The sequence below is a fragment of the Euprymna scolopes genome, chromosome 37 (genome assembly GCF_053919585.1).
Source record: "Euprymna scolopes isolate OS-2025 chromosome 37, ASM5391958v1, whole genome shotgun sequence".
NCBI classification, from domain to species: domain Eukaryota; kingdom Metazoa; phylum Mollusca; class Cephalopoda; order Sepiida; family Sepiolidae; genus Euprymna; species Euprymna scolopes.
Window position 1 is genome coordinate 87759282 of NC_136518.1, and position 24846 is coordinate 87784127.

General features: G+C 31.9%; 1 protein-coding gene across 7 annotated transcripts in view; it reads left to right on the forward strand.

Moving 5' to 3' along the window:
* Positions 1-24846, forward strand: part of LOC145261281 (rapamycin-insensitive companion of mTOR-like) — a 435824-nt gene that overhangs the window by 154687 nt on the left and 256291 nt on the right. For all 7 annotated transcript variants that reach the window (XM_080119764.1, XM_080119763.1, XM_080119761.1 and 4 more), the window contains 5 exons: positions 4786-4966; positions 7435-7539; positions 8289-8335; positions 12533-12668; positions 13740-13799. In XM_080119764.1, the coding sequence (XP_079975890.1) occupies positions 4786-4966; positions 7435-7539; positions 8289-8335; positions 12533-12668; positions 13740-13799 (529 nt within the window). The remainder of the gene's footprint in view (positions 1-4785; positions 4967-7434; positions 7540-8288; positions 8336-12532; positions 12669-13739; positions 13800-24846) is intronic.

Sequence of the window (24846 nt, forward strand, 5' to 3'; positions counted from 1 at the left end):
TTTTTTCAATATATGTTGTGTGTCTACCCCCTAGACATTCATCTTGCACATAACGGTGATAATATAACTTCTTAAATCCACTTGTGATGTTGTATAAGATGTTAACTTTCATCAAAATTGCTTAGTCCTTCTTTCATCGGATATTTTTGATTTCGTTACTTATCGAACACATTCCTATATTGCATAAAAATCGTCCCAGCCATTTTGGAGTCCATAGGGAACGAACCCAGCCACACATACACACACGTACATTATAGTAGATAGGGAGAAGAGAGATTTTGTGTAAAGCATGTTTTACTTATGGATTCTAAAGCATTGCTTTTAAAAGAAGTATGCATTTTTTTCCTTTGAATTTCTCTCCTTTTAGACATAAATAAGTCATTGTGCTTAGTGCTCAGGAGGTATACTACAGCTTGTCAAAATGATGATGATGATGATGACTAAAAAATTCTTGTATATTTTCTTTGTTATAATGAAATAGGTAGCAAGACAGCACTATTGTCAAAGGAAAAGTAAGGCCCCTCCTTCCCTCTGCTAGTCTGTGGGAGACCTTTGGGTATAGTCGAGAACCCACTTAGCCCCCACCCCCCTTCCTCCTGATCAGGGTAACATGAGATCATGAAAAGCAGGTGACATATGTAATATGGGAGCAAAAAGAAATAATTCTGTTGATGGTTTCATATCTTGTTGGGCTAAGCAAAAGATACCTTTGGGTACAATGGTCAGGACAATCACTCAGTATAGGCACTGTTTGGACAGAAAGAAACTGCAGCCTACTGTCTGTACAACTGCAAAGAAAGCTATAGCAATACATCACTCTTTATTCGAGAAACAGTGTCAATATGGTTCTGTATCGGAACACCTCGCTCGGTAACAATTGCCATGATAGACAGGTAGCACCTGATTGTTATCAAACTATTCTGACAAGCAACAAATGATGAGCAACAATGAATTCATGAATGCCTCGAGGGAGAAAGATAGATGAAGAGCCATAGCCATCAATACCTGTACCAGACAGGACATCACTTAAATGAATGAATATTTTTTAATCTTCATTATTTTTTAGTTCTGTCCTCTCTCTCTTGCTCTCTTTCTATCTCTCTCTATCTATCTATATATATATATATGGCAAAAGTGGCGCGCACATTTTTGTATGTCCAAGAAAGGCTTTTTTCAGGGAGGAGGGGGGGTTCTCTAGAGGGTTACTATTTTTTTAGAACTTTTTATATACTCCCTAGATTATAATATCCACGATTTGCTAACAGCCGTCGTCTCTAAATTTATTTTGATCGACTTTTATAAAATTCCCTCTATTCCATCCTTTCGCGTTTTTGTTATTCTTTTTCATATAAATAAAGTGAAACTAATCAAAGCAAATCGACTCGCCTGGTCTTCGTGGCCGAGACGTCTTGAAGGCAATCAGCTTTGATCAATGTTGGGGAAACCCTTCATATCAAACAATTGCTACTCACTTGCAGAGCTCCCCTTTTTGTGGGGAGCTGGTTTTCCCCAATATCGTGGGGAAGCAGAAACTGGCCTGCAGCCAACCTTCATTTCTGCGTGTGCATGATTCTTACACTTCAAGTCAACTTTTTAATCACTAATTTTAAACGCTTTTCACTTCCTCTCGCCTCGTAGCGTAGCGGTAAGATCTCAACTTTTCTTTTACTTTCTTTTCCACTTTCGCTTCACGGGTTCCAGCCTGTCTACTACCACTTTTTTTTTTTTTTTTAACACCCGGGCAATGCCGGCCACCTCTGCTAGTTAATAATAAACGTGATACATAAAGTAACTGTTTCAACTTACTCGGTAATATAAAATTGTTTTATTTGATCAATCAACATACTCTATCAGTCCTTTTCTATGGAAGGTGCTCGACTGAACTTCAGTCTGTTTTCTCTTTGTAAGATGTCACAGCAAGAATGTATTTTTTAACCACAACTGCAAAGAACTTTTCTTTCTTCCTCTGAATGCCTAATGTCTAACATGTTCCTATCTGTGAAACATTACGATGTGGCTACCGCCTTTTAGACTAAAACATAGTGTCTCCAAATCCAACATCAACAAATACTTGTCATAAATGGTCTTCATAAGTCATCAAAATTTGTTTTCATCAGTTTCGTTCCTCTCATAAGTCTTCATCATTCAACCGACAATCTATGCATCTCATTAACACGTGTTCTCAAGTATCTTTTAGCCTTGATAAATGGCGATTTTATTTGTAAAAAAAAAATAAAAAAAGGCTATCCTAAAGATAATATGAAATTCTTTACTTGGATTTTTATTATCTCAGATTTTAATTCAATTTATGGCATTAGTTGATATGCACTTCTTCGAGTGCTGTTGGTATCTGGGTATGTCAATTTCAATCTTTATATAGCTTTTACTACTCTATAACGCGTCTAAAGAAAGATATTTGTGAAATTTTGTGCAAAAAAAAAAAATACTTAGTATTTCTTATGAGAATAAGTAACTATGATGAATGTATTTTTTTTTTTTTTGTTTAATTTGCTTTGAACTAATGACAAATAACTTAATTTTTTTTTTTTTTTTTTTTTTTTTTTTTTTTCAGATTATTTAAAAAAGATGACTTCGTTTATAAATATATTTGTCTAATATTTTATGTTATGTTGATTTTTTTTTTTTTTTTTTTTTTTAAATTGTAAAACATTTATCCGGTCGAAAAAAAATCTCCTCCAGACTTAGGTACTTCTGCTAGTCTTACATATCATTGACTGGGTTCAAAAGAACCTTCAAAATGGGCTGTGATATATATATAACAATAGAAATAACTTTGAACTTCTTTAAAACTGATATCTTTTTCTACATTTTTTATCTTATATTCCATTTCGTCTTATACAGGGTGACCCCAAAAAAACAAAAGAGGCCATCGAGAACATATGCTGTAGAATGGAAAAAAAAAGAAAAAAAGTCCAAAGACCCCAATGTTTTGATGTGATGTTTTGAATATAATAAACTAGTTACGACCAAAGTTTCATTTTATTCAGACAAAACAGTAAGAAACGGGGCCTAATTAGAGTTGGGTCCGTTTTTTATGGGTCACCCTGTAGATGCACACCACACACATACACACACACACGTTGAGCTTTATTACATCGTCCTATAGATGTACAGACAGACACACACATACAGACTGGCATTGCTCGGATCATCTTTGTGGGAATGGGGGCTACAATTGTTCAAATATACATGAGGAGGCTATAGTGGGAATCTTTGACACAAACGGATGAACACTAATTAGGGTTTCCCGTTATTGATTGCCCCCATGGGGTCCTGCCTCTGTTGGTGGGAGTGAGTGATGTAACCCATAACCCCCTCTTCCTATGGTGGGTTATCATGGCAAGTTCGGTAACTCTGTCAAACGGTGTGAGTGTTCATAGGGTTTTCAGTTGTAAGTGACACCACTGGGGACCCACCCCATTAATAAGTGTGACCAGTGTGACATGTTAACACTTCCCCTTCCCCAAAGTGGGTTATCCTGCCAAATTTGGTAGCTCTACATGAAACAGTAGGAGCGTGCATAGGAGTCCCCTTTATAAGTGACCACCACCCCTGGGGGGCCCACTTTATCATACCCATTTCAGATCCTCTTCTATCATTGTATGTGGTCAGTTTAGTATAATAGCAAACCATATAGGAGCCTATTCGTATACAGACACACAGATGTTGAGATTTATTATATAGATTTGAAATCTGATATTTACATTGTAAAAACTACTGCCTTATAATGTGTATTCTGCCTATTTCTTTTTCATCAACCAATCAAGTTTCTCTAACCTAATAAGTCTTGCGTTGTCAACCATGTCCCAGCCCCTGTCCCATCACTACAATGTTGCATCCCTGTGCTTTTTTTTTTTTTTTTTTGACCAGTATTTTTACAGAATGTACTCAAATGAAATTATGTCAATTGAACTCCTTCAACGTAAATATGTGTGACAAACCAAACTTGCAGCAAAATCCCATTACTTAACTCTAGATCATTAGATGCCAAAATTTTCTATTCTAATAACTTCTTTCGTTGAACTGCTTGCTTTTGGAATTCTCTCCCTGCTCCTTGTTTCCCCATTTAGAATTCCTCTATAAATCTTCACTGTATTCGCAGTAGTTCTTACATCTCGGTGGCAACATTGTCTTGCGAATAAAAGTATAAAAGAAATAGAAAAAAAAAAAATCAGTACACCTGAAAGTATCCTGTACCGCTATAAGGCCATCATCCACCCATGCATGGAGTATTGTCGCCACATTAAAGCTGGTGCATCTGCTACTAGTCTTTCACTCCTACTCTATCAATCTCCAACCTCTGTTGCATCCCTATGTTTATTTTACAAATAATTTAATGGCATGTACTCGGACAAACTCAAAGCACTTGTACCCCCTGGACGTAAATACCCCCAACTAACCTGACAAGAAGCAAAATCCCACCCCTTCACTGTAGAGATTGCTAGATGCTGGAAATCCTTCTGCTCAAATGTTTTCTTACCTCAAACTTCTAGACTTTGAAATTCCCTCCCAGGCCCCTGCTTCCCTGACTGTACTGACATGCAGAAGTGTAATGTGATCAGACATTTTGCTGCTCAACTCCCTACGCACTGTCCCTGCAAAGTTTGGTTCCAAATTGTAGCCTCTTACATCCTAATGGCACTGTACCTTGTTTGGAGTGGAAAAACGCTAAAAAAAATGTAAAGAAAAAAAACTTGAATAAAATTATCATAAAAAAATAAACTGCCTTTACCATGTATATATTTAAAAAAATTTTATTTTCAGCCGTGCAACTCTTGCAGTTAATCATTTAAATCGTATCCATGCCTTGAAGAAGCGTGGCCCAATTCCGTGTAGCCTCTTCCTCGACCAACTCGTTCAGAATGCAAACACAACCCTTCAGCAAGATGCATTCTATACTCATCTGGGAAAAGACCGATTGCCGCCAGATGCCGTTAAGACAGTGGTAATTTCTTTTTTTTTTTTTTTTTTTCAGTTTTATTATGAGAATTATTTGTTGTCTTCATTAAATGTTTGAAAATTCTGATGAGAATTGTTTTTGTAAATAATTGAATATTTAAAAAAATAGCCATTTTCAATTCTAAGCAAATTTTCAAATATATTTAAACAAAACAAAAATTAAAAAGAAAATAAAAAAAATTGTAACTTTATTACAGTTGTAAGAAAATGAAGTATTGCTAAAAAGAGTTAAAAATTACACTAATGTAATGATCTGCTGGTAGAGATGACTGGCCAGTGACCCTGGGTGTAGAAAACAGTCTGAGTTGCATCTAATCATATTCAAGCTTTCTTTGTCATATTTCTTAATGCTAGAACTTATACTTAAGTTTTCGGTATGCAATGAAAGAGTTGGTTTTGAGGATCACCAGGTTTTCTTTTTTTTTACAAACCACAGATCAAGGCTGGGAGGCCACTTAAGAATAAGGGAATATGTGTATTGTCACTGGGACAGTAGCATAGTAATCGTTTGTGGTGGAAATTTGGTGTAATATGATTATTTATGAGGATGGTTCAGTTTTTTTACATTGGACTTGAAGATGACAATATTGTAGTCAATTGGAAAGCAGACCAACAGAACAGTTCCACAGTTCTAGGAAAGAAGCTTTGTTGGTGTTAGGTTTAGGCACCAATAAAGAGTGGGGGAATTTATTGATAGTGGTTTTGGTTAGATGAGTGTTTTTGTGAAAGATTGACAAGTGTGGACTATGGATTGGAGCTCAGTCGAACACTTGCCATAAAAATAACGATAGAGCAGAGACAGGCTTGCAATATCTCTTCTGTGGGAAAGAGGTTGCATTGCCTACTAGAATATAAAGTCGGCTTTGAACTTTGTCACGGCAGGATAGAATGCTCTAAGCAGCAGCTACCCAGATGTGTCAAGGCAGGATAGAATGCTCTAAGCAGCAGCTACCCAGATGTGGCAACAGTATTCTATCCTAGCACGTACTTGGCTCATATATAGAGTATTGCATCAGCAGAGAGATATCTACAAAAATTTTTTTTCTATAGATTAAAACCTTATTTTAACAAAAATGATTGTAATTAGCAGGGTGATCTGGGATCGCCCAGGGTAAGAGTGTAACATATTTCTATAAATTTTTTATCTCTTTTCCTCCATCTTTCTCTTTTCCTTTTCCTCTCCCATTCCTCTTTTTTACCCATCTTCCCAGTCCATTCCTTTCCTTGGACATACACACAGACAATTCTCCTTTATATAGATGTGGCGAAAGTAATGCAAAACGTGATTTACGCAAGCGACGGTGCCTCTGTCTATCATGTCGGGTGACGGAATCAAGAAAGGATTGAGAAAAGAAAAACTTTCGTCTATAGATGGTTTATTTATTATGTATATGGCATTGATTTGCATATGAGGACAATGACTGCTGTGAAAAAGAATGAAGGAGAAAGCACAGGGCCGTTTTCTTTTTTTTTGGACAGCTGAGACATGGTCGATGAAAATTACAGTTGGGAGTTCGCAAGAAGGAATTTGGATGAATATTTATTAATTTTGAATCTCAGCTTCATTCCATAGATTTCGCAAAGAATTAATCTTCCTAAGGGAAGTAACTCCTTGATCAACAAAGTTATTTCCCTTTAGTTAGTATAGTGTTTTTGATATTATTGATCCAGGGTAACACTGATCAAGAAAATATTAACTTTGTGGATGTTTGTTTTGTAGTTTCTGACTTTTAGCTATTATTTTTCAAAGGGTGTAAATGAGAATAGTGCTAAATTTATTGATTGAGTGCTCGATTTACTAAAAAAATCTGAAAATAATTTTTCAATATATCTACTGGAAAAACACATTTCAAAATGGGTAAATTTCCTGAACAGGACAATTTTGCGCCATTTTTATGCACCCTTATGACGATAAAGTCAAGATACAGGGTGGAACGATGACTGTCGCTCTAAAGAAAATAACAGTACATCTTATAGAGCGTGGTGTCATCAGTATATATACCCATCTCAGAGACAATTTTGTCAGGTTATTTATTAGGAATAATAAAGGCCCAAGGATAGACCCCTGGGGTACTCCCGCATTTATATCACATTGTTTAGATGTACGACCGTCGAGGACAACCTGGATTTTTCTCTTATCTAAGAAGGATTTAATCATGTTAAGTATTTGTCCAGTGACATGATTTTCCTGAGAAGACCTTCATGCCATACCCTGTGAAAAGCCTTAGATATATCTAGAGCTACCGCTCTACCCTCCCCTGCTTTGTCTAGTGAATGGTATATATGTTCAGAGATTAGTTACTGTTGAGATATCCAATCAAAAGCATTTTCTATTCTTTGCTTCTTTTGCGTTTTAACATACTTTCAAAGCATAACTTTACGGGCCAGTGGTTGATCGTTTGGGATATGTACCTAAAACAAAATTGCAATTTTCTTGAGTTTCTTTCTTTTCAGTCAAGTATTGATGATTTTGTGAGCCAAGTAATTCGGGATGCACACGTTCTTGGTACAAAAGATTACACAGCGTGGGACTGGGACCTCATATCGGCTGTACTCAAGGTGAGCATCACTTCTCTTCATGTGTTGAACCTTAGCATAGAAAAAGATTGGCGTAAATGTTTGTCGCACTTTCAGGTTTAGAATGGTAATATAAAATTACCCTTTTTTTTTTTTTTTTTTTTTTTTAAACGATACAATCGTAAGATGTGTGTCATATTTGAGCACTGCTTTATTTTGCCAGATAATTCTGTGATGTATTTGCTGCGGTTAGTTGTTGAAAATGCGCTTTTTACTCTATATAAGTGTTAACATCTACTTTTGTCACTAGTCTACGATGTATACGCACTGACAGCGAGTAAAACACAACACAGTTGATCTATAAAATAATATATTGTTTTTATTTCACACCAACAAATTAGCTTTGGATTTACTATTGTTTTGACATCTCTGAAAGCGCATGGGGTTGGTGTGTTGTTGGGTTGGATGTTAGCAGTCAAGAAATGTAACAGCCTCAATTCTCTCTAACCGACTGATGATTTATTTATTTAAACATTATTTTCCTATTGTAATGTTTAACATTTCCTTTTGTCTATTATTTTAATCCTTTGACCGATATCCTCTCATATATTTCTGGGTCAAATTATGCATTCCAATAGACAATGGTGGAAAGTCCCGCATTCTTCACATGGAATCTGTCTGCATGTATACACCCCATTGATTGTTTCTCTTCCTGGAGTTGCCTGCCAATATCTAACAGTTCTTACATGATTCCATCACTTTACATGATTTTTGGTGTTTATTTTTTTCAGTGCCCTGATGACAAGTTTAAAAAAATGGATGACCAGAACAGTCAAAGGTAAGTACGGATTCTATATTTCGTTTTGGATAGATTTTTCTATTTGTACAAAATTAGGTGTGTGTATTTACATATTTTTATGGGAAGCATTTACTTCTAATCTGATTAACTAAGCATTGTGAATTTTTGAAAACAGCTGCTAGGCATAAGGGTGGGCAATATGGGTTATATTTAGTTTGAGTGTTATGCAAATGGGGCAGAAGACCTTTCGTGTAAATTTTGACATCTTTGATCATTGTCGAAATAGGTTTTAAAATGCATCAACAAACATTTCTCAAATTTTATTTTCTTTGCGGTATTTTAGACGGGGTTTTACAGGGCATAATATAGGCACAACCTTTCATTTAATTAAAATTTAGATATCTGTAAAAATAAGGGTGTGTGTGTGTGTGTGTGTGTGTGTGTGTGTGTGGAGACACTTCTCAACCTATATACTCTACGAATTTTTGATCTACAGATTTGAAATTTGTTATATAGGGTATTCAGACATGTGGAAAACTTTTTAATCTATTTTCATCCGGATAAAAGGGCTGCTAAGTTGTCAAAATTTAAAAATTGGTATGTGGGGGGGGGGTGTTGTCAGATTTTTATCTGTTTTCTAACTATTTTACGACTGCGCATGTGCTAATCGTTTGCATTATGTTCAGAATGAGGTTTGAAAACACTTTTTGGAGATCGTGTCAAGCTGGTCTAATGGTTATCGTACTTGTCTCACTGTCTTTAGATTTTGGTTTCGATTACAGCTCGAGTATTTCTTACAAGAAGTGAATTGTTTAGAAAAACGTAATCGCATGCACATGTCTTAGTTTCTTTCCAGCCTTTTTACGTCCTTTTTTTAAAGGAATGTAATGTTATGTTTAATACCGGGCAACGCCGGTATATATAATATTTCATATTTGTAAATTTAACACAAATTAAACAAAATTTTCTAAATTTCAATTTCTTAATACAGGGTGACCCCCCAAAAAAACAGGCCCCCAACTCTAATTAGGCCCCGTTTCTTAGTGTTTTGTCCGAATGAAATGAAACTTTGGTCATGACTAGTTTATTATATTCAAAACATCACATCAAAACACTAGGGTCTTTGACCTTTTTTCTCCGTTGACTATAAAATCCTCAGAAAAACAATTGAATGCCCTCTGTTTTTTTGGGTCGCCCTGTACAATTTAAGCTTCAGCCTTACATTTATTTAAATTTAGTATTTCTAATCAACCCTCATCACTGCTTACATAATTATGAGTTCATGAATAAAAGGTAAGTTGCAGGAAAAAAAAAAATCGTTCTTAAAACTTAAAAATATGTTTAAAATTTTGGTTCTTCATTATTATAGTGAAATTCGAAAATTGAAATCTTGAATTTTAAGTGAAACCAATATTATTGTCGTGCCATACGAATGAACATATCCAAAAAATTACAAAAAACGATAAGGTAGAGAATTAATAATGAAAATAGTTTTCAAAAATAACGAAAATTGAGTTTTGCAAAAAAAAGAAAAGTAGGGTTTAAATTGTAAGAAAAGGGAGGTAAATCTTTTCTGAAAATTTTTGGCGAATTTATAGCAAAACTTTTTGCCAAGATTTCACTTTGGCGAGATGTCAAGGCCTATGTTTTACTGCCGTAGATCATCGATCATCACAGGTAACATATATTCATTAGATTTTCAATGAATATATGCTACTTGTGATGATCTCCATTAGTAAAATATAGGTTCTGATGTCTCACCAAAGTGAAATCTTGGTAGTTGCACAAAGGAAGATGGAGAGGATAATTTTGAGTATGACTCTACAAGACAGAAGGACAAACATCTAGATCCGATAACAAACAAGAATTATTGAAAACAATACTGCCATCCAAACATCCAAACACAGATGGGCAGAGCATATAGCCAGACATGACAACAGATGGACACCTCATGAACATAAAAGGCCAAAGGAAAGACCAAGAATGAAGTGGAGGGATGACCTGATACAACACATGGGTCCCACATGACAGCAGATAGCTCTGGACAGAGATATGACTAAAGTTTAGGGAGGGGTCCCTCATTGAGTGATAAAACCCTTATTGATTGATTAAATTTTCGCTAATTGTCTTCGAAAACTGTTTTCATTAATAATAAATTTCTAACTTTTTTTTTTTTTTTTCATATCTGTCATGACAATTCAGTAGACACCATTGGTCTCCCTTGAAATTTAATATTTCAATTTTCGAATTTCACTACAATAACGAAGAACTCCTTTTGGTCAAGATCAAAGTGTAGTATCTGTTCTTCAGATGCTGCACTTCCATTTCTTGTTCTCTTTCGGTGGAGGAGCAGTCCTTCACGACTGAGACAATTTTTTATTTTTGTACCTTTTCTCCACGTTAAAAAACGACCCTGGTGTCTAACTCTGTCCCGTGGGGAGGCATAGTAAATAAGTACAATAACGAAGAACTCAAATTTAAGAAAATCGGTAGTTATTTCCCTTATCTTTTTGCAAGATCACTCAATATGTCCTGCCCCACTAATAAAAAAAATCCACATAATTTTTAAAAACCTTAAAAAATTTTAACTCAATCGAATTAGTTTACAAATACTAGTTAATTATGTTAAATTGTTGCAAAATTTTATAACAATTGGAAAATCTGAATTTTGATAAAGTATAACTTTCTGGTTGAAAAAAATATACTGTTCAAGCAAAGCAGTTACTGAGTCTGTTTTTCGATGTAATCACGTCTTCATTAGAATAGACACAGCTTACTAAATTTACAGTAAGGGAGGTAATTCAGTAAATCGGTAGTTATCTCCCTTATTTTTTAGCAAGAAAATTTCTCGAAATATATAATCCTAACACATTACTCAATATGTCCTGATAAAATATGTCCATTAATAATAATATTCACACAATTTTTAAAAAGTACTAACCTTCAAAAAGTACAAGTCAAAATTTGAGCTCAATAAAATTCTTAGTTTAATAATTATAATCATTTGTGTAGAACTGCTGTTGCAAAATGTTCCAAACAATTAAAAAATCTGAATTTTGTGTGTTGATAAAGCAGTTTTCTGGTTGAAAAAAATACTGTTCAAGCAAAGCAGTTACTTGATTTATGATATTCGGAGTCTGCTGCGATAGTAAAAACATCGAGGAGATGGTATGCTCATTTGAAATTGTTGTACAGGCACAAATGATGTGGAACGTTTAGTTTGCGCAAATTCGGCAATTGTCTCAGAAAACAATAAAACAGTTCACAAAAACTTTTATAACATAGTGCATATGAGCACGTGCAAAAATATCAGCCGCAGCGAAGGATAGCTGGCTTGCAAAGAGATTAGCAACAGCAGTAGCTAAAAAAAGTGGATATGCAAATTAGAAAGTGTGCACGAGAAGAAAAAAAAAAAGGAGAGAAAAATGCACCACATGCTTGGCATAAAAAAGAAAGTCTGTGTTGAAGAAAATGGACGTGTAACGTCGAGGATGAGAATGGGCTGGCTGTGGCCAGTATGTGGTTGGAGGAAAGAAGTGTACACTGGGTGAGAGGGATGATGGCGAGGGACTTTTAAATGGTGTCAAGATGGGAGAGTAACATGTAATGAAAAACTTTTGTTAAAAAAGGTAAAATACCAACCTGGATACTTATTTATTTATTTCCTATATATGTGTTCAATGTGGACGCTGCATTTGCAACTGTTCCAACACAGTAAAAAGGAGTTGTTGCCTTTATGACACAATGGATGAAACCTGGATGGCAAATATTATCTAGCATTATTAGTTCGTTTGAAGGAAGAGAATAGTAGTCCAAATAATACCAATTATTCGTCCTTATCTAAAAAAATCGTTTGTAACAGAGCGCATATGAGCGCGTATGAAAATAGCAGGAGCAGCCAAAGGATGGATGGCAAACGATTGAGTTAGGAGCAGCATTTAAACGTGAATGCGAATTGGCAAATATGCATCTGAAGAAAAAGATAAAAAAGGCCGCAACATGGCAGACAAGAAAAATGTCGGCGCTGAAGAAGACAGACATATAAAGTGAAGGTGTGAATGGGCCAGCTGCGACTGGCGTGCAGTCGGAAGAAAGAGAATCCAGGTTAGATGGACATGGAGCAGTGAGAGACATTTTAAGCTGGTGTCAAGACGGGAGAGTAATGGTAAAAAATGCTTTTTATTCATTCTTTGTTTGTTCCTGCTTATCTAAAAAATCGTTTTCTTTCATTTGTAGGTTTGTGAGGCGCTTGCTTTATTTTTACAAAGCGAGCAATAACCAATTCTCCACGACTGACCTCTCCAATTCTCATGCACGCAAGATGGCCATAGCTGGATGTCACTTAGTGGATTTTTTCATTGAATATGACGTGGTGAGTTTTTAAGACTTTTTACACTCTCATCTCACTGACACATCTCCACTCTCTTTTTCTTTTTTATTTGTGCTGGTCGTGTCTGATTGACTTAACGCAGACTATAGGATCTACTATCAAACCTACTGCATTAAATTACATGCTAATATAGTTGGGAAATGTAGGATCGTTTCTTGATGGGTAACCAAATTTATTACCAAATTTAAGTAACGTACGATAGAAGTTGAATTATGTGCATAAGAAGTTACGTCACTGACAGGAAGTTGCTAATGAGATGTGGTGGATAACCGGATCAGATCTTTCTCTTATTGAATTATGAGAGTTTTGGGTTTTTGGATAGTAACAATTGTGATGATGATGATGATGATAGCAATCTGCTTCTACCAATCATTTTGGATTTTGTACCATGCGGCTTGATCTGAAAATCACAATTTTATTTTTTATGGAAATCGCTTCAGACAAGACATGAAGCTACTTGATATAAGTAGCTAAAAAAAAAAAAAAATACTTTCAGGTCAAAAAAAGTGTTTGATGGATAAATTCTGACCTAGAAAACAACAATTCTTTTCTCATTGTCAGAAACATCGGCCATGGAAAATGAGGAGTAAAAGACAAAATAAGGGAAACTAGAGGTAGACGCTGCCAAAAGTAAGCCAAAAGTTCATTTCCTACTCTCAAATGATCGACAATATTTTTTTCATATGATTACAATGTTTATTATTGATCTCCGTAAAATGAAAGCAGTGAATCAGGTTTTTTTTTTTTTTTTATGTACCTCTACGAAGAGGGAGGGGGGAATGATCCAGACATCAGCTATTGACGAATGTGCTGATTCCTTCAAATTCCTAGAGAAAAGAGCAATATTGAAACAGTTACCTGGATCCTTTTTTTGGCTCTGAAGTCACCTTCCTCTGATTCTGTCGTGTGGAGGGCAGACAACTTGTCCTAACCCTCAATCAAAATAGTCAACATTTGTTTAATGGAAAGATTATTACCTGTTCTGTGATGTTCAAATAAATATTGCTATTTTCTGGTTTATTTTATTATTTATATTTATTTTATTTTTTTCAGGAGGAGAATAATAAATTAATCAGTGAATTCTTAGGGGATTTTAATAATTGCTTATCGGAGGTAAGTTGTTATTTTTTTTTGAGATAATTATTTAGTCATTTATTAGTTTGTACTTTGTGTTGCAGTAATGTGGGCACTTTAACCGTGTTACACTGTTAAAGTGTAATGGCCACATTACAACAACACGAAACACAAACTACTACTCGGACCCATACTTCTAGTATTGTCACAGGAACAAACAAGAAAGGACATAAAAAAATAACTCCATATTTTTTTTTTTTTTTTTTTTTTTTTTATTTAAAAAAAAAATTAAAATTTTTTTTTTTTTAAGGTGAATACAAAAAGCATTTATTGCAATAATTTTCGACAACACATTCACTGTGTTTCAAAATATTACTCACACGTTGAACATATATTATTTAATCGATTGGAATGCTCATTGAGATGAGTATCATTTATTGCAGACTATTATTCTCATCTTGTAGTTGTTGTTTCACGACGTTTCGGCCAACTATTCCTTTGGCCTTCGTCAGGTGGTTACCACGACGGGAAAGGAACTCTGAATCTCTTAACTGCATCCTCAGCAATTACTGCCTTCGATAGGTGTTTGTCGCCTTACCATGTTTTGGCCGATTAAGCAAGGGGCACAATGAAATAGTTGGCCAAAACACTGTGAAACAACTAAAAAGATGAGGATAACAGTCTGCAAATAAATAAATGAATACACGTCGAACATGTCTGTCAAGAAGCTGTTTCATGCACATATCTCTGTCGTCTCTTGTCTTTACATTTTTTTTTCTTTTACACCCCCCATGGCGCATTTTTTCTGTCGCTGCACACAAGTCAAAACACCGCTGGTCGCTTCCTTTTCTTGATCATGTGCCGTCTTTTTTTGTTTTTTTTTCATGCATGTGTCCGCTCACTTCAACACGCGTCCAACACCTCTCCTCTCTCTGCTTTTCTGACTACAAGGTCTATCTTTTCTCACCTTCTTCCCATGATGTCAGCACGTACACACTTGCTAATTTGCATACGTGCTTTAAATGCTGCTGCTGCTTTTCGTGTTCGTCAATGCTCTATTACAATAAGGTTTGTTGCATTGCTACAATACTTGAATGCATCAGTTTTCTTCTATACCAATTTATAATTAGTATGAAGAAAAATAATTATGAAATTTATAATTAGTATGAAGAAAAATAATTATGAAATTTATAATTAGTATGAAGAAAAATAATTATGAAATTTATAATTAGTATGGAGAAAAATAATTATGAAATTTATAATTAGTATGGAGAAAAATAATTATGAAATTTATAATTAGTATGGAGAAAAATAATTATGAAATTAATTAGTATGGAGAAAAATAATTATGAAATTTATAATTAGTATGAAGAAAAATAATTATGAAATTTATAATTAGTATGGAGAAAAATAATTATGAAATTTATAATTAGTATGGAGAAAAATAATTATGAAATTTATAATTAGTATGGAGAAAAATAATTATGAAATTTATAATTAGTATGAAGAAAAATAATTATGAAATTTATAATTAGTATGAAGAAAAATAATTATGAAATTTATAATTAGTATAGAGAAAAATAATTATGAAATTTATAATTAGTATGGAGAAAAATAATTATGAAATTTATAATTAGTATGGAGAAAAATAATTATGAAATTTATAATTAGTATGGAGAAAAATAATTATGAAATTTATAATTAGTATGAAGAAAAATAATTATGAAATTTATAATTAGTATGAAGAAAAATAATTATGAAATTTATAATTAGTATGGAGAAAAATAATTATGAAATTTATAATTAGTATGGAGAAAAATAATTATGAAATTTATAATTAGTATGAAGAAAAATAATTATGAAATTTATAATTAGTATGAAGAAAAATAATTATGAAATTTATAATTAGTATGGAGAAAAATAATTATGAAATTTATAATTAGTATGGAGAAAAATAATTATGAAATTTATAATTAGTATGAAGAAAAATAATTATGAAATTTATAATTAGTATGGAGAAAAATAATTATGAAATTTATAATTAGTATGGAGAAAAATAATTATGAAATTTATAATTAGTATGGAGAAAAATAACTATGAAATTTATAATTAGTATGAAGAAAAATAATTATGAAATTTATAATTAGTATGAAGAAAAATAATTATGAAATTTATAATTAGTATGGAGAAAAATAATTATGAAATTTATAATTAGTATGAAGAAAAATAATTATGAAATTTATAATTAGTATGGAGAAAAATAATTATGAAATTTATAATTAGTATGGAGAAAAATAATTATGAAATTTATAATTAGTATGAAGAAAAATAATTATGAAATTTATAATTAGTATGGAGAAAAATAATTATGAAATTTATAATTAGTATGAAGAAAAATAATTATGAAATTTATAATTAGTATGGAGAAAAATAATTATGAAATTTATAATTAGTATGGAGAAAAATAATTATGAAATTTATAATTAGTATGGAGAAAAATAATTATGAAATTTATAATTAGTATGGAGAAAAATAATTATGAAATTTATAATTAGTATGAAGAAAAATAATTATGAAATTTATAATTAGTATGAAGAAAAATAATTATGAAATTTCATTGGAAAAAAAAAAAACCTTGCTTAGTATTTTTAAGTAAGAGAGTGAATAATTATGATGAATGTATTATTTTTATCAAGAAAGAATACCCACATCCTTCCCCTGGTCAGGTGTTCACATCAACTAAACCTTTTTTGTACAAGTGTACCCTGTGACTTATATTTATGCATTTTGTTTTAAAGGTAAATCTCATTCTTATGTTTTTTCATTTTTATGTTCACCAGTCTGGCACAAGGATACTGATCATGAATACATTAAAAAAAAATGCTGTTTTTTTTGTTGTTTTTTTTTAAATATTATGAGGGATGAAAAATATCTTGTAAAAATTATCAAAGAATTGTATAAAAATTATCAAAGAATTGTATAATACTCTAATAAGAATTGCAGATGAAATAAATTAGAAACATGTTAAAGCAGATAAAAACATTTTGATTTTGGATTCTTCAGACTATTATTCTCCTCTTGCATGTCATTTTAACAATGTTTTAGCTGATGTACCTACCTCCCCCTCCCCGCCCCAACCTTCTTCAAGTGTATCTTGTCCAACTTGGGGAATCTGCACAGAATTTTGAACGGGACCCGAAAAGTTCTCAAGTTGGACAAAATGCATCTGAAGAAAATCTGAAGTGACATCGATCGAAACATTTAAAAAAAAAAACACTAAAGACAACAACAAATACAAATTTTCAATCCTCATCTCAAAAATTCAGAAACATTCATTTACTTAACAAGAAATTATTTGGATAATTTTCATGTATTAAACGTAAATATCAAAACATCTAATCAAATTGCCGCTTTGAAAGCCACTCTCTTGTGTGCAGAGGCTGTATTGCAGCTCTATTTTTAGAAAGTCTGGCGTTCTTCTAGAATTTGTCATTGTGCTGAGGGAGATAACTCCATTTATAATATAAATCTCACCTGTCTGTTTAAATGTATGTATGTTTGTATGTATGCCTAAAACTTTCGACAGAGGCGACAGATTTTCATGAGATCGATATCATTATAAAGCTCAACCCTTCAGATATTGAATAATTGGCTAAAAACATTAATTCCTTCACCCTCAATTAGCAACTTTATCTACAGGGAAGGGTTGGATTTTCCAATGCCATTTCTGCAAGTCCTCTTTTATTTTTGACTAGCGAGGGGTACCCGGCGTTGCCCGGGTGTTTGGAGGTGTGTGTGGAAACTCTAGGGGTGGGGCGGTTAAAAAAAAAAAAATTAGTATGAGGATCGAACCCCAACCCTTGAGGCAAAGTTGTAAATTAAAGTGAAAAAAAAACATGCGACGTTAACCATTGCGCCACCGCGACATGCTAAAGGAAACACGTTTGAATTTATTTAATTACTTGGATTTAGCAGGTGCCCGTTTTAATGAGTTAATGAGGTCAAGTTTGACTGCGGGATAGTACCTTCATTTACTGCTGAACGTTTTTTTTTTTTCCCCCCAAGATGTTATAGGAAAAAGACAAATGTTGAATATTTATCTTCTTGAAATCAAGCAAATTAAATAGACAGGCGAGCTTCGTCGTTAACTGTAAGATATTACGATTTATATGTGATATAAAAAGTTTTAAAAAGTTGTGAAGCGAGCGACTGCTTCTCTGAAAAAAGCCTTTTGTTGACATACAGAAAAAGCGAACATACATACATTTTCGCTTTTATATATGTATAGATTCACTATGCTAAATTTGAACACTTTAGACTTACGATCACGTATTGGAGTAGCGGTAAGACATCAGATTTTCTTTCAATTTCTTTTCCACCTTCGCGTCACGAGTTTGAGCTTGCCTGCCAACTACCACTTTTTTTTTATTATTTTCTCAACACACACCTCCAAACCTCTGGGCAACGCCGGCCACCCAGGTTAGTTTTTACTAAGATTCATTCATTTTTTTTTTCCTACGAGAATTTAGGATGCTAAAACCAACACAACTTAGGAGTTGTAAGTAAAGAAAGATGCAGCTTTTGAACAAAAAGTGAAAAAAAAAAAAAAGAAAACTGTGATATGACTTTCTTTTTTTTTTCACAAGAAAGGAAAGGAGGAAAAATTGTTTAAAAAATTAAAAACCTTAACAATTTTTTATAAAAAGTAATCATTCTTTTTTTTTTTTATGTTTTCATTCTATTTTTTTTTTTATGTTTTCATTCTATTTTTTTTTTATGTTTTCATTCTATTTTCTTTTTATGTTTTCATTCTATTTTTTTTTTTATGTTTTCATTCTATTTTTTTTTATGTTTTCATTCTATTTTTTTTTTATGTTTTCATTCTATTTTTTTTTTATGTTTTCATTCTATTTTTTTTTATGTTTTCATTCTATTTTTTTTTATGTTTTCATTCTATTTTTTTTTTATGTTTTCATTCTATTTTTTTTTGTTTTCATTCTATTTTTTTTTTTTGTTTTCATTCTATTTTTTTTTTGTTTTCATTCTATTTTTTTTTTGTTTTCATTCTATTTTTTTTTTGTTTTCATTCTATTTTTTTTTTGTTTTCATTCTATTTTTTTTTGTTTTCATTCTATTTTTTTTTTGTTTTCATTCTATTTTTTTTTTGTTTTCATTCTATTTTTTTTTTGTTTTCATTCTATTTTTTTTTTATGTTTTCATTCTATTTTTTTTTTATGTTTTCATTCTATTTTTTTTTTATGTTTTCATTCTATTTTTTTTTTATGTTTTCATTCTATTTTTTTTTTATGTTTTCATTCTATTTTTTTTTTATGTTTTCATTCTATTTTTTTTTATGTTTTCATTCTATTTTTTCTTTATGTTTTCATTCTATTTTTTTTTTATGTTTTCATTCTATTTTTTTTATGTTTTCATTCTATTTTTTTTTGTTTTCATTCTATTTTTTTTTGTTTTCATTCTATTTTTTTATGTTTTCATTCTATTTTTTTATGTTTTCATTCTATTTTTTTTTTATGTTTTCATTCTATTTTTTTTTTGTTTTCATTCTATTTTTTTTTTGTTTTCATTCTATTTTTTTTTTGTTTTCATTCTATTTTTTTTTTTTTTTCATTCTATTTTTTTTTTTTATGTTTTCATTCTTTGTTAGTCACGATTCCCTTTTCTTTAAAACCATATTTTTGAGAAAAAATGTAAAAAAAAAGGTAGTCACGTCGGTATTTTCTTTAATAAAACCCTTTTTCTTTTTGTCATGTTTTCATTTTCTGTTTAAAAAGAAATGCATTGGTTTTAGCGTCCCAAATTCTCATATAAGTGAACAAATCTCTCAGTAAAATGGAGTTATCTCCCTCAGAACAATGATAAATTTAGAAGAATGCCGAAAATCCGACCTAAATGCGTTTCAATTAGTTTTGTGTGACTTTCACTAATATCTTCAGTTTTACTTCCTTTATAAATGAAATAGTAAACTTGGTTTAGAAAGAAAACTCTGAAATTATATCACCGTTTGAATATGGAATTAGCAACTTAACTATTGGACCTTTTTGATTCTAAACAAAGTGTAATATGTGTTCTAATACTGCACTTCAACTGTTCTCACTTCGGTCAATTAAGGAGGGCTACTTCTTGACTAATATTTTTATATTTGTTCCAATCCAGTGCCCCTTAAAAACTCTGCCCTCGTGGGAAAGCAAATAAGTAAAAACTGATTGTGGTCAAACTTATACGAAGATACTAACCTTCTCCACCTTGAAAATCTTTTGTTATTGTTCAAAATTGACCCATAATGAAAAATGCGTACGCTGTATGAAACAAAATATATCATATTTCAAAAATCACAGAAATTGATAAGTAATTTTTTTTAACTGAGAAAATCAAATTTTTATGAGCATTCATGGAGTAACTGTCTTGCCCACAATTATGGAAAGAAAGAAATAAAAACGAATCTAAAAAAAAAAAGGGAAGGGAGATAACGCAACAATGATTCAAACTTGCTAGATTTATCTTGTAATGCCTACAAATTCCCATTAATCACTTTCAATGATTTCTTTATAAAAATAAAACTGCCAATTTACGTGATTTTTAGAATATATTTTCGTTTTCTCACGAGTTTGTACATCCTACAAATATTTGTTTTTGTATTTTGGTGAATTCTGGACAAGAATCAAATCTTTTTACCAGTGTTTTTTTTTTTTAAAAAAAATGTGATTTTAATCATAGTTCTTGTCTTGAGTACAACGTTCATGTGACTTCATACTCATTCGTTATAGCCATAAACTCCAATCCCAAAAGGCCAGTGTAATTGTAATTTCATGATAGAATTTCTTGAACAATTTTTTTCATTTTATATTTGTGCTAGAATTTCAGCCTGGTGTTGCCCGGGTGTTTGGAGGTGTATGTTGAACAAAAAAAAAAAAAAAAAAAAAAGTGGTAGTAGGAAGGCAGGCTCGAACTCGTACCGCAAAGGAGGAAAAGAATGGGAAAAAACCTGACGTCTTTGCTGTTACGATAGGAGAGGTTGACTTTCAAAAATATCGTCAAAAAAGTGACCCCCAGCCTCCTGTAGAAAAGTGCTCAGTTGAAGGTGTAGATATTAATGTTTTTAGCCAATTTTTCGATATTTGTTGTCTGAAGGGTCGAACTTCAAAATGATACTGATCTTGTGAAAATCCGTCGCCTCTGTCGAAAATTTTAGGCAGACATACAAACATACATACATTTATATATTGGTAACTAAAAAGTTTCGACCCAAACCGATTAAAAAGCTTGCCCTATCTCTGCATACCCTTTGTCAAATTTCAAATGTTTAGACTAGAAATTGTCTGAGTAATTTGGTAGAGACTGCAGAGATCAAATTTTTTAAAAACTTTGACCCCTATTATGACATTTATTATTTTGGGCTCAAATCAAGTTATTAAGTTACATCCATGTCCAAGGCACCTATATCTAAAATTTCAATTGTTTATACTCAGAATTGTTGGAGGAGTTTGGTAGAGTTCTCAAAGATCTTTTAACAGCCAAATTTCTCTCCGAAAACGGATTATAAAGATTTTCCCAAATCTCAATACCCTATATAACAAATTTAGAGTCTGTAGACTGAAAATTGACAGAGTTATTGTGTAGGGAAATTTACACACACGCACACACACACTTTTATAGATATATAGATTTTTTGTATGACAAATTTAAAGATCTATGTGCGGAAATAAAAATAATCTCTGTACATTTGTGCTTTTATGTTGAAAACCTGTTAAATGCAAGGGAAATAACTCTGTTAAACAAAGTGAAACATTGAAGAGACAATTTGAGATACTGAAAACTTATTAGATGGCAGTTGTAAAACTTATTAAACGGCAAGTTAAAAAGCAAAATTTCATCAATCGAACAATGAAACATTATCAGACATCCATTTCAATGAAATGAAACAAATAAAAAAATACTTATTACAATTAATCAATAAAATTTTAATTCCTTTTAAACATATCTTTATCTTTTAATAATTAACCACATACTTTTCGATGTTCATTAGTTGTAAAGGTTTCAAACTTATCATTTTTATAAAAAAATAATTTAAAAGATTTTGTTTGTTTTAATTAGATATTTTTATGTATACTTGCAATTTCCGTCTGCCTGCTTCCCACCTGACTACAACTTGGATGTCTTCAAGTCCAACGTTAACAAATTCCTAATGAACCGCCCCCTTAAGTAAACACTTCATCAAATCTCCACACTAACGTACTGTACTTGCAATAACCCTTATCCCTGAGTGGCTTCCGGGCCTTGATAAGTGGTGACCACCGTGTAAAAAAAAAAAAAAAAAAAAAAAAATTGGGAAAACTTTTTTACTTAAAAATTTGTTTTTTATTTAAATTATGTAAACAACTTTTTCATTTGGAAAACTTAAAATTGTCTGATGTTTCGTTGTTTGATTGGATTATGCAACAAGTATTTTTTATTAGGATTTCTGTTCAATACAATAAGTTTAAAATATACTGTCTAATAAGTTGTATAATCTACGAAGTTGAATTTTCAGTAAAACAACAGAATAGAAATGACAAAAATTACCATCAACTGGTGAATATATAGTTGTTGCTTATCAGGATTCGTGGTACTGTGAAAGCTACATCAAGGATTCATGTAGAGTACAATTTATGGTTGCATCTCAGAAAATAGGGGTATGTTTTGGGCCAGATAGAGAGGATTTACAAAATTGAAAATTAGACTGGTCCCAAAATGCATAAGTTCTGGTCGACTATGGGAATTTCCATCTTTTAAAGAAATCCAAAATCTATATGAAAAATTTTCTTCGATTTATTTCTGAGATTAATTAAAAAAAAAGTTTTTATTTTTATTCTTCTTTTGAAAAAGGTATCTTACACCAAAAGTTTCTGGAAAAAAAAAAGATTTTATTCATTTAATAAAAAATTTTTTATAACCTTGTTTGGTTTTCTAAAATGTTTAAATGTATATAATATAAAAATGGATGGAAAATTTTAAAGATGTTCTTAACGTCTAACCTTGGACATGAAATTCAAGAAAAACTGAGAAACCCATCACAGAGGAGTACATCAACTACTATATTTTTTCCCTTAATTGGGAATGTAAAAACAAAACTTTTTGATGCATTGTGAGTTAGTTAAGACTTACTATACTAAAGCCCCTCCTAAAAAATGAGATTTTATTTTTTGAGACAGTTACATATAAAGTTTGGAAAAAAAAAACACACTGTCAGTAAAAAAACAAAACAAAATTATTGATACTTGTTCAGTTTAATCAAACATTAAAAAATGAAAATATCGAAAAAAGGTTATATTGTACGTATCAGTTTTGGACGGAAGATCTCCGAAAAAAAAATATTCACTTAATTTGATCGAGTAGTTTTTTTTTTTTTTTTTTTTTTTTTTTTTTACAGTGGAAAAACACGTTTTTATGAGAGCGCAATGAAGCCATCTTTGAATTTTTTGAACCTGACACGGGGAGATAACTCAGTTTCAAATGCCGACACTCCCTCCCCATCTTAAATACTATCTTTTTTTTCTAAAAATCGAAACATGACTACCTTTTGCTCGGTATCATAACAAATTGTTTTTTTCGCTGTAAAAAAAGAACTGCTTGATGAAATAAGGTGAAATTTTTTTTTGGAGAACTTCATTCCATAACGGATATGTACGATATAAACTTATTTTCGATATTTTTAATTTTAATGTCTTGATTAAACTGTACAAGTACCAAATTATTTTAGAATTTAGAGTGGAGGATCAGTTTTGAATATAAATTTAATGTAAAATGATCAACTATTTCCAGTCTATAAGTATCTAACTGAATAGCGTTTTAAGGGAATATAACCAAAAAATAAAAAAATTAATGCAAGACAGCGATTACTAAGAAATAGTCTGAAAAATCTCAACCGACCTGCCTCTCTCCTAAAAAGAATATTTAACTAAAATCAGAAAATAGTTACACATTGTTCAAACGCTATATCATCGGAAAGTGTGATCGTTTTACATTACCTTTCTGTTAAATGTAAACTGATTGGCAAATCTAAAATATTGAGCAAGAAAACAGTTTTGCTCTCGAGTGCAGACAAGAAAACAGGAATTTTTTGAAATGCACGTTTTAAAAATATATTCAATAAAACAAAAAAAAATAATTCACACAATAAGGGAGACAATTCGTAACGTTTCTTTTACAAGTGTAGGGGAGATAATATATCTGCCCAAGTTTTTTTCGTTTTTTTAGTAAGTTTTATTTACATTTGAGTCGTTAATAATGTTAGTACTTCCATACAATTACCCCGCCATTAAAAAAAAAAAAAAAAAAAAAAAAAAAAAAAAAACATTCTAAAGGGGTTAATTTTTGGTGTAGATCCTCTCATAGATATGAACAGTTAGAATCTTAATGAATTTGTACAACTATTGTTTTTTTTTTTTTTTTTTTTTTTTTACACTGTGCATGTAACAATGTTGGAGTATTGTATGACAATTCTACGTCAAGCTGAACTAAGCTGTAACATATGTATGATACAATTGTAGCATATTAATGTTTCCTACCAATGCAAGAAATTCCTGGAAAATGCAATTGCCAGGATACTGAAAACATCTCAAAATTGTGGACCAAAGATAAGTTCATGATTAGTTAATTTGTGTCCATCTACGTCTGGTGTGAGGTAAAAACCTGAAAGTTTGAGTGAAGAGGAGCAGGAATTTTGTATTGTTTTCAACTGCTGTAATCCTCATTGTGTTTGAAATTGGATTGGGAGTTGATAAATGTTTCTATGTTATCATAAGAAGTGCTCTAGTGCAGGGTTTCCCAAACTTCAGGACATCATGGAGCCCCTGAGCAGGGCAAAGGTTTTTCACAGAGAACTAACAAGACATATGCACGGGCTTGGAGTCTATATTTGAAACACCCTCCCCTTGACTAGAGAAACAAAACTAGACTCAGACGATCAAGCCTTTATGTGCTTTAGACTTAACATGCAACATAACATTAGTTACTTTTATTTTCTCTACCGCTCTTCCTCAACTCAGGACTGTACCCTAATAAACAAAGTCTCTGACAGCATAGATAC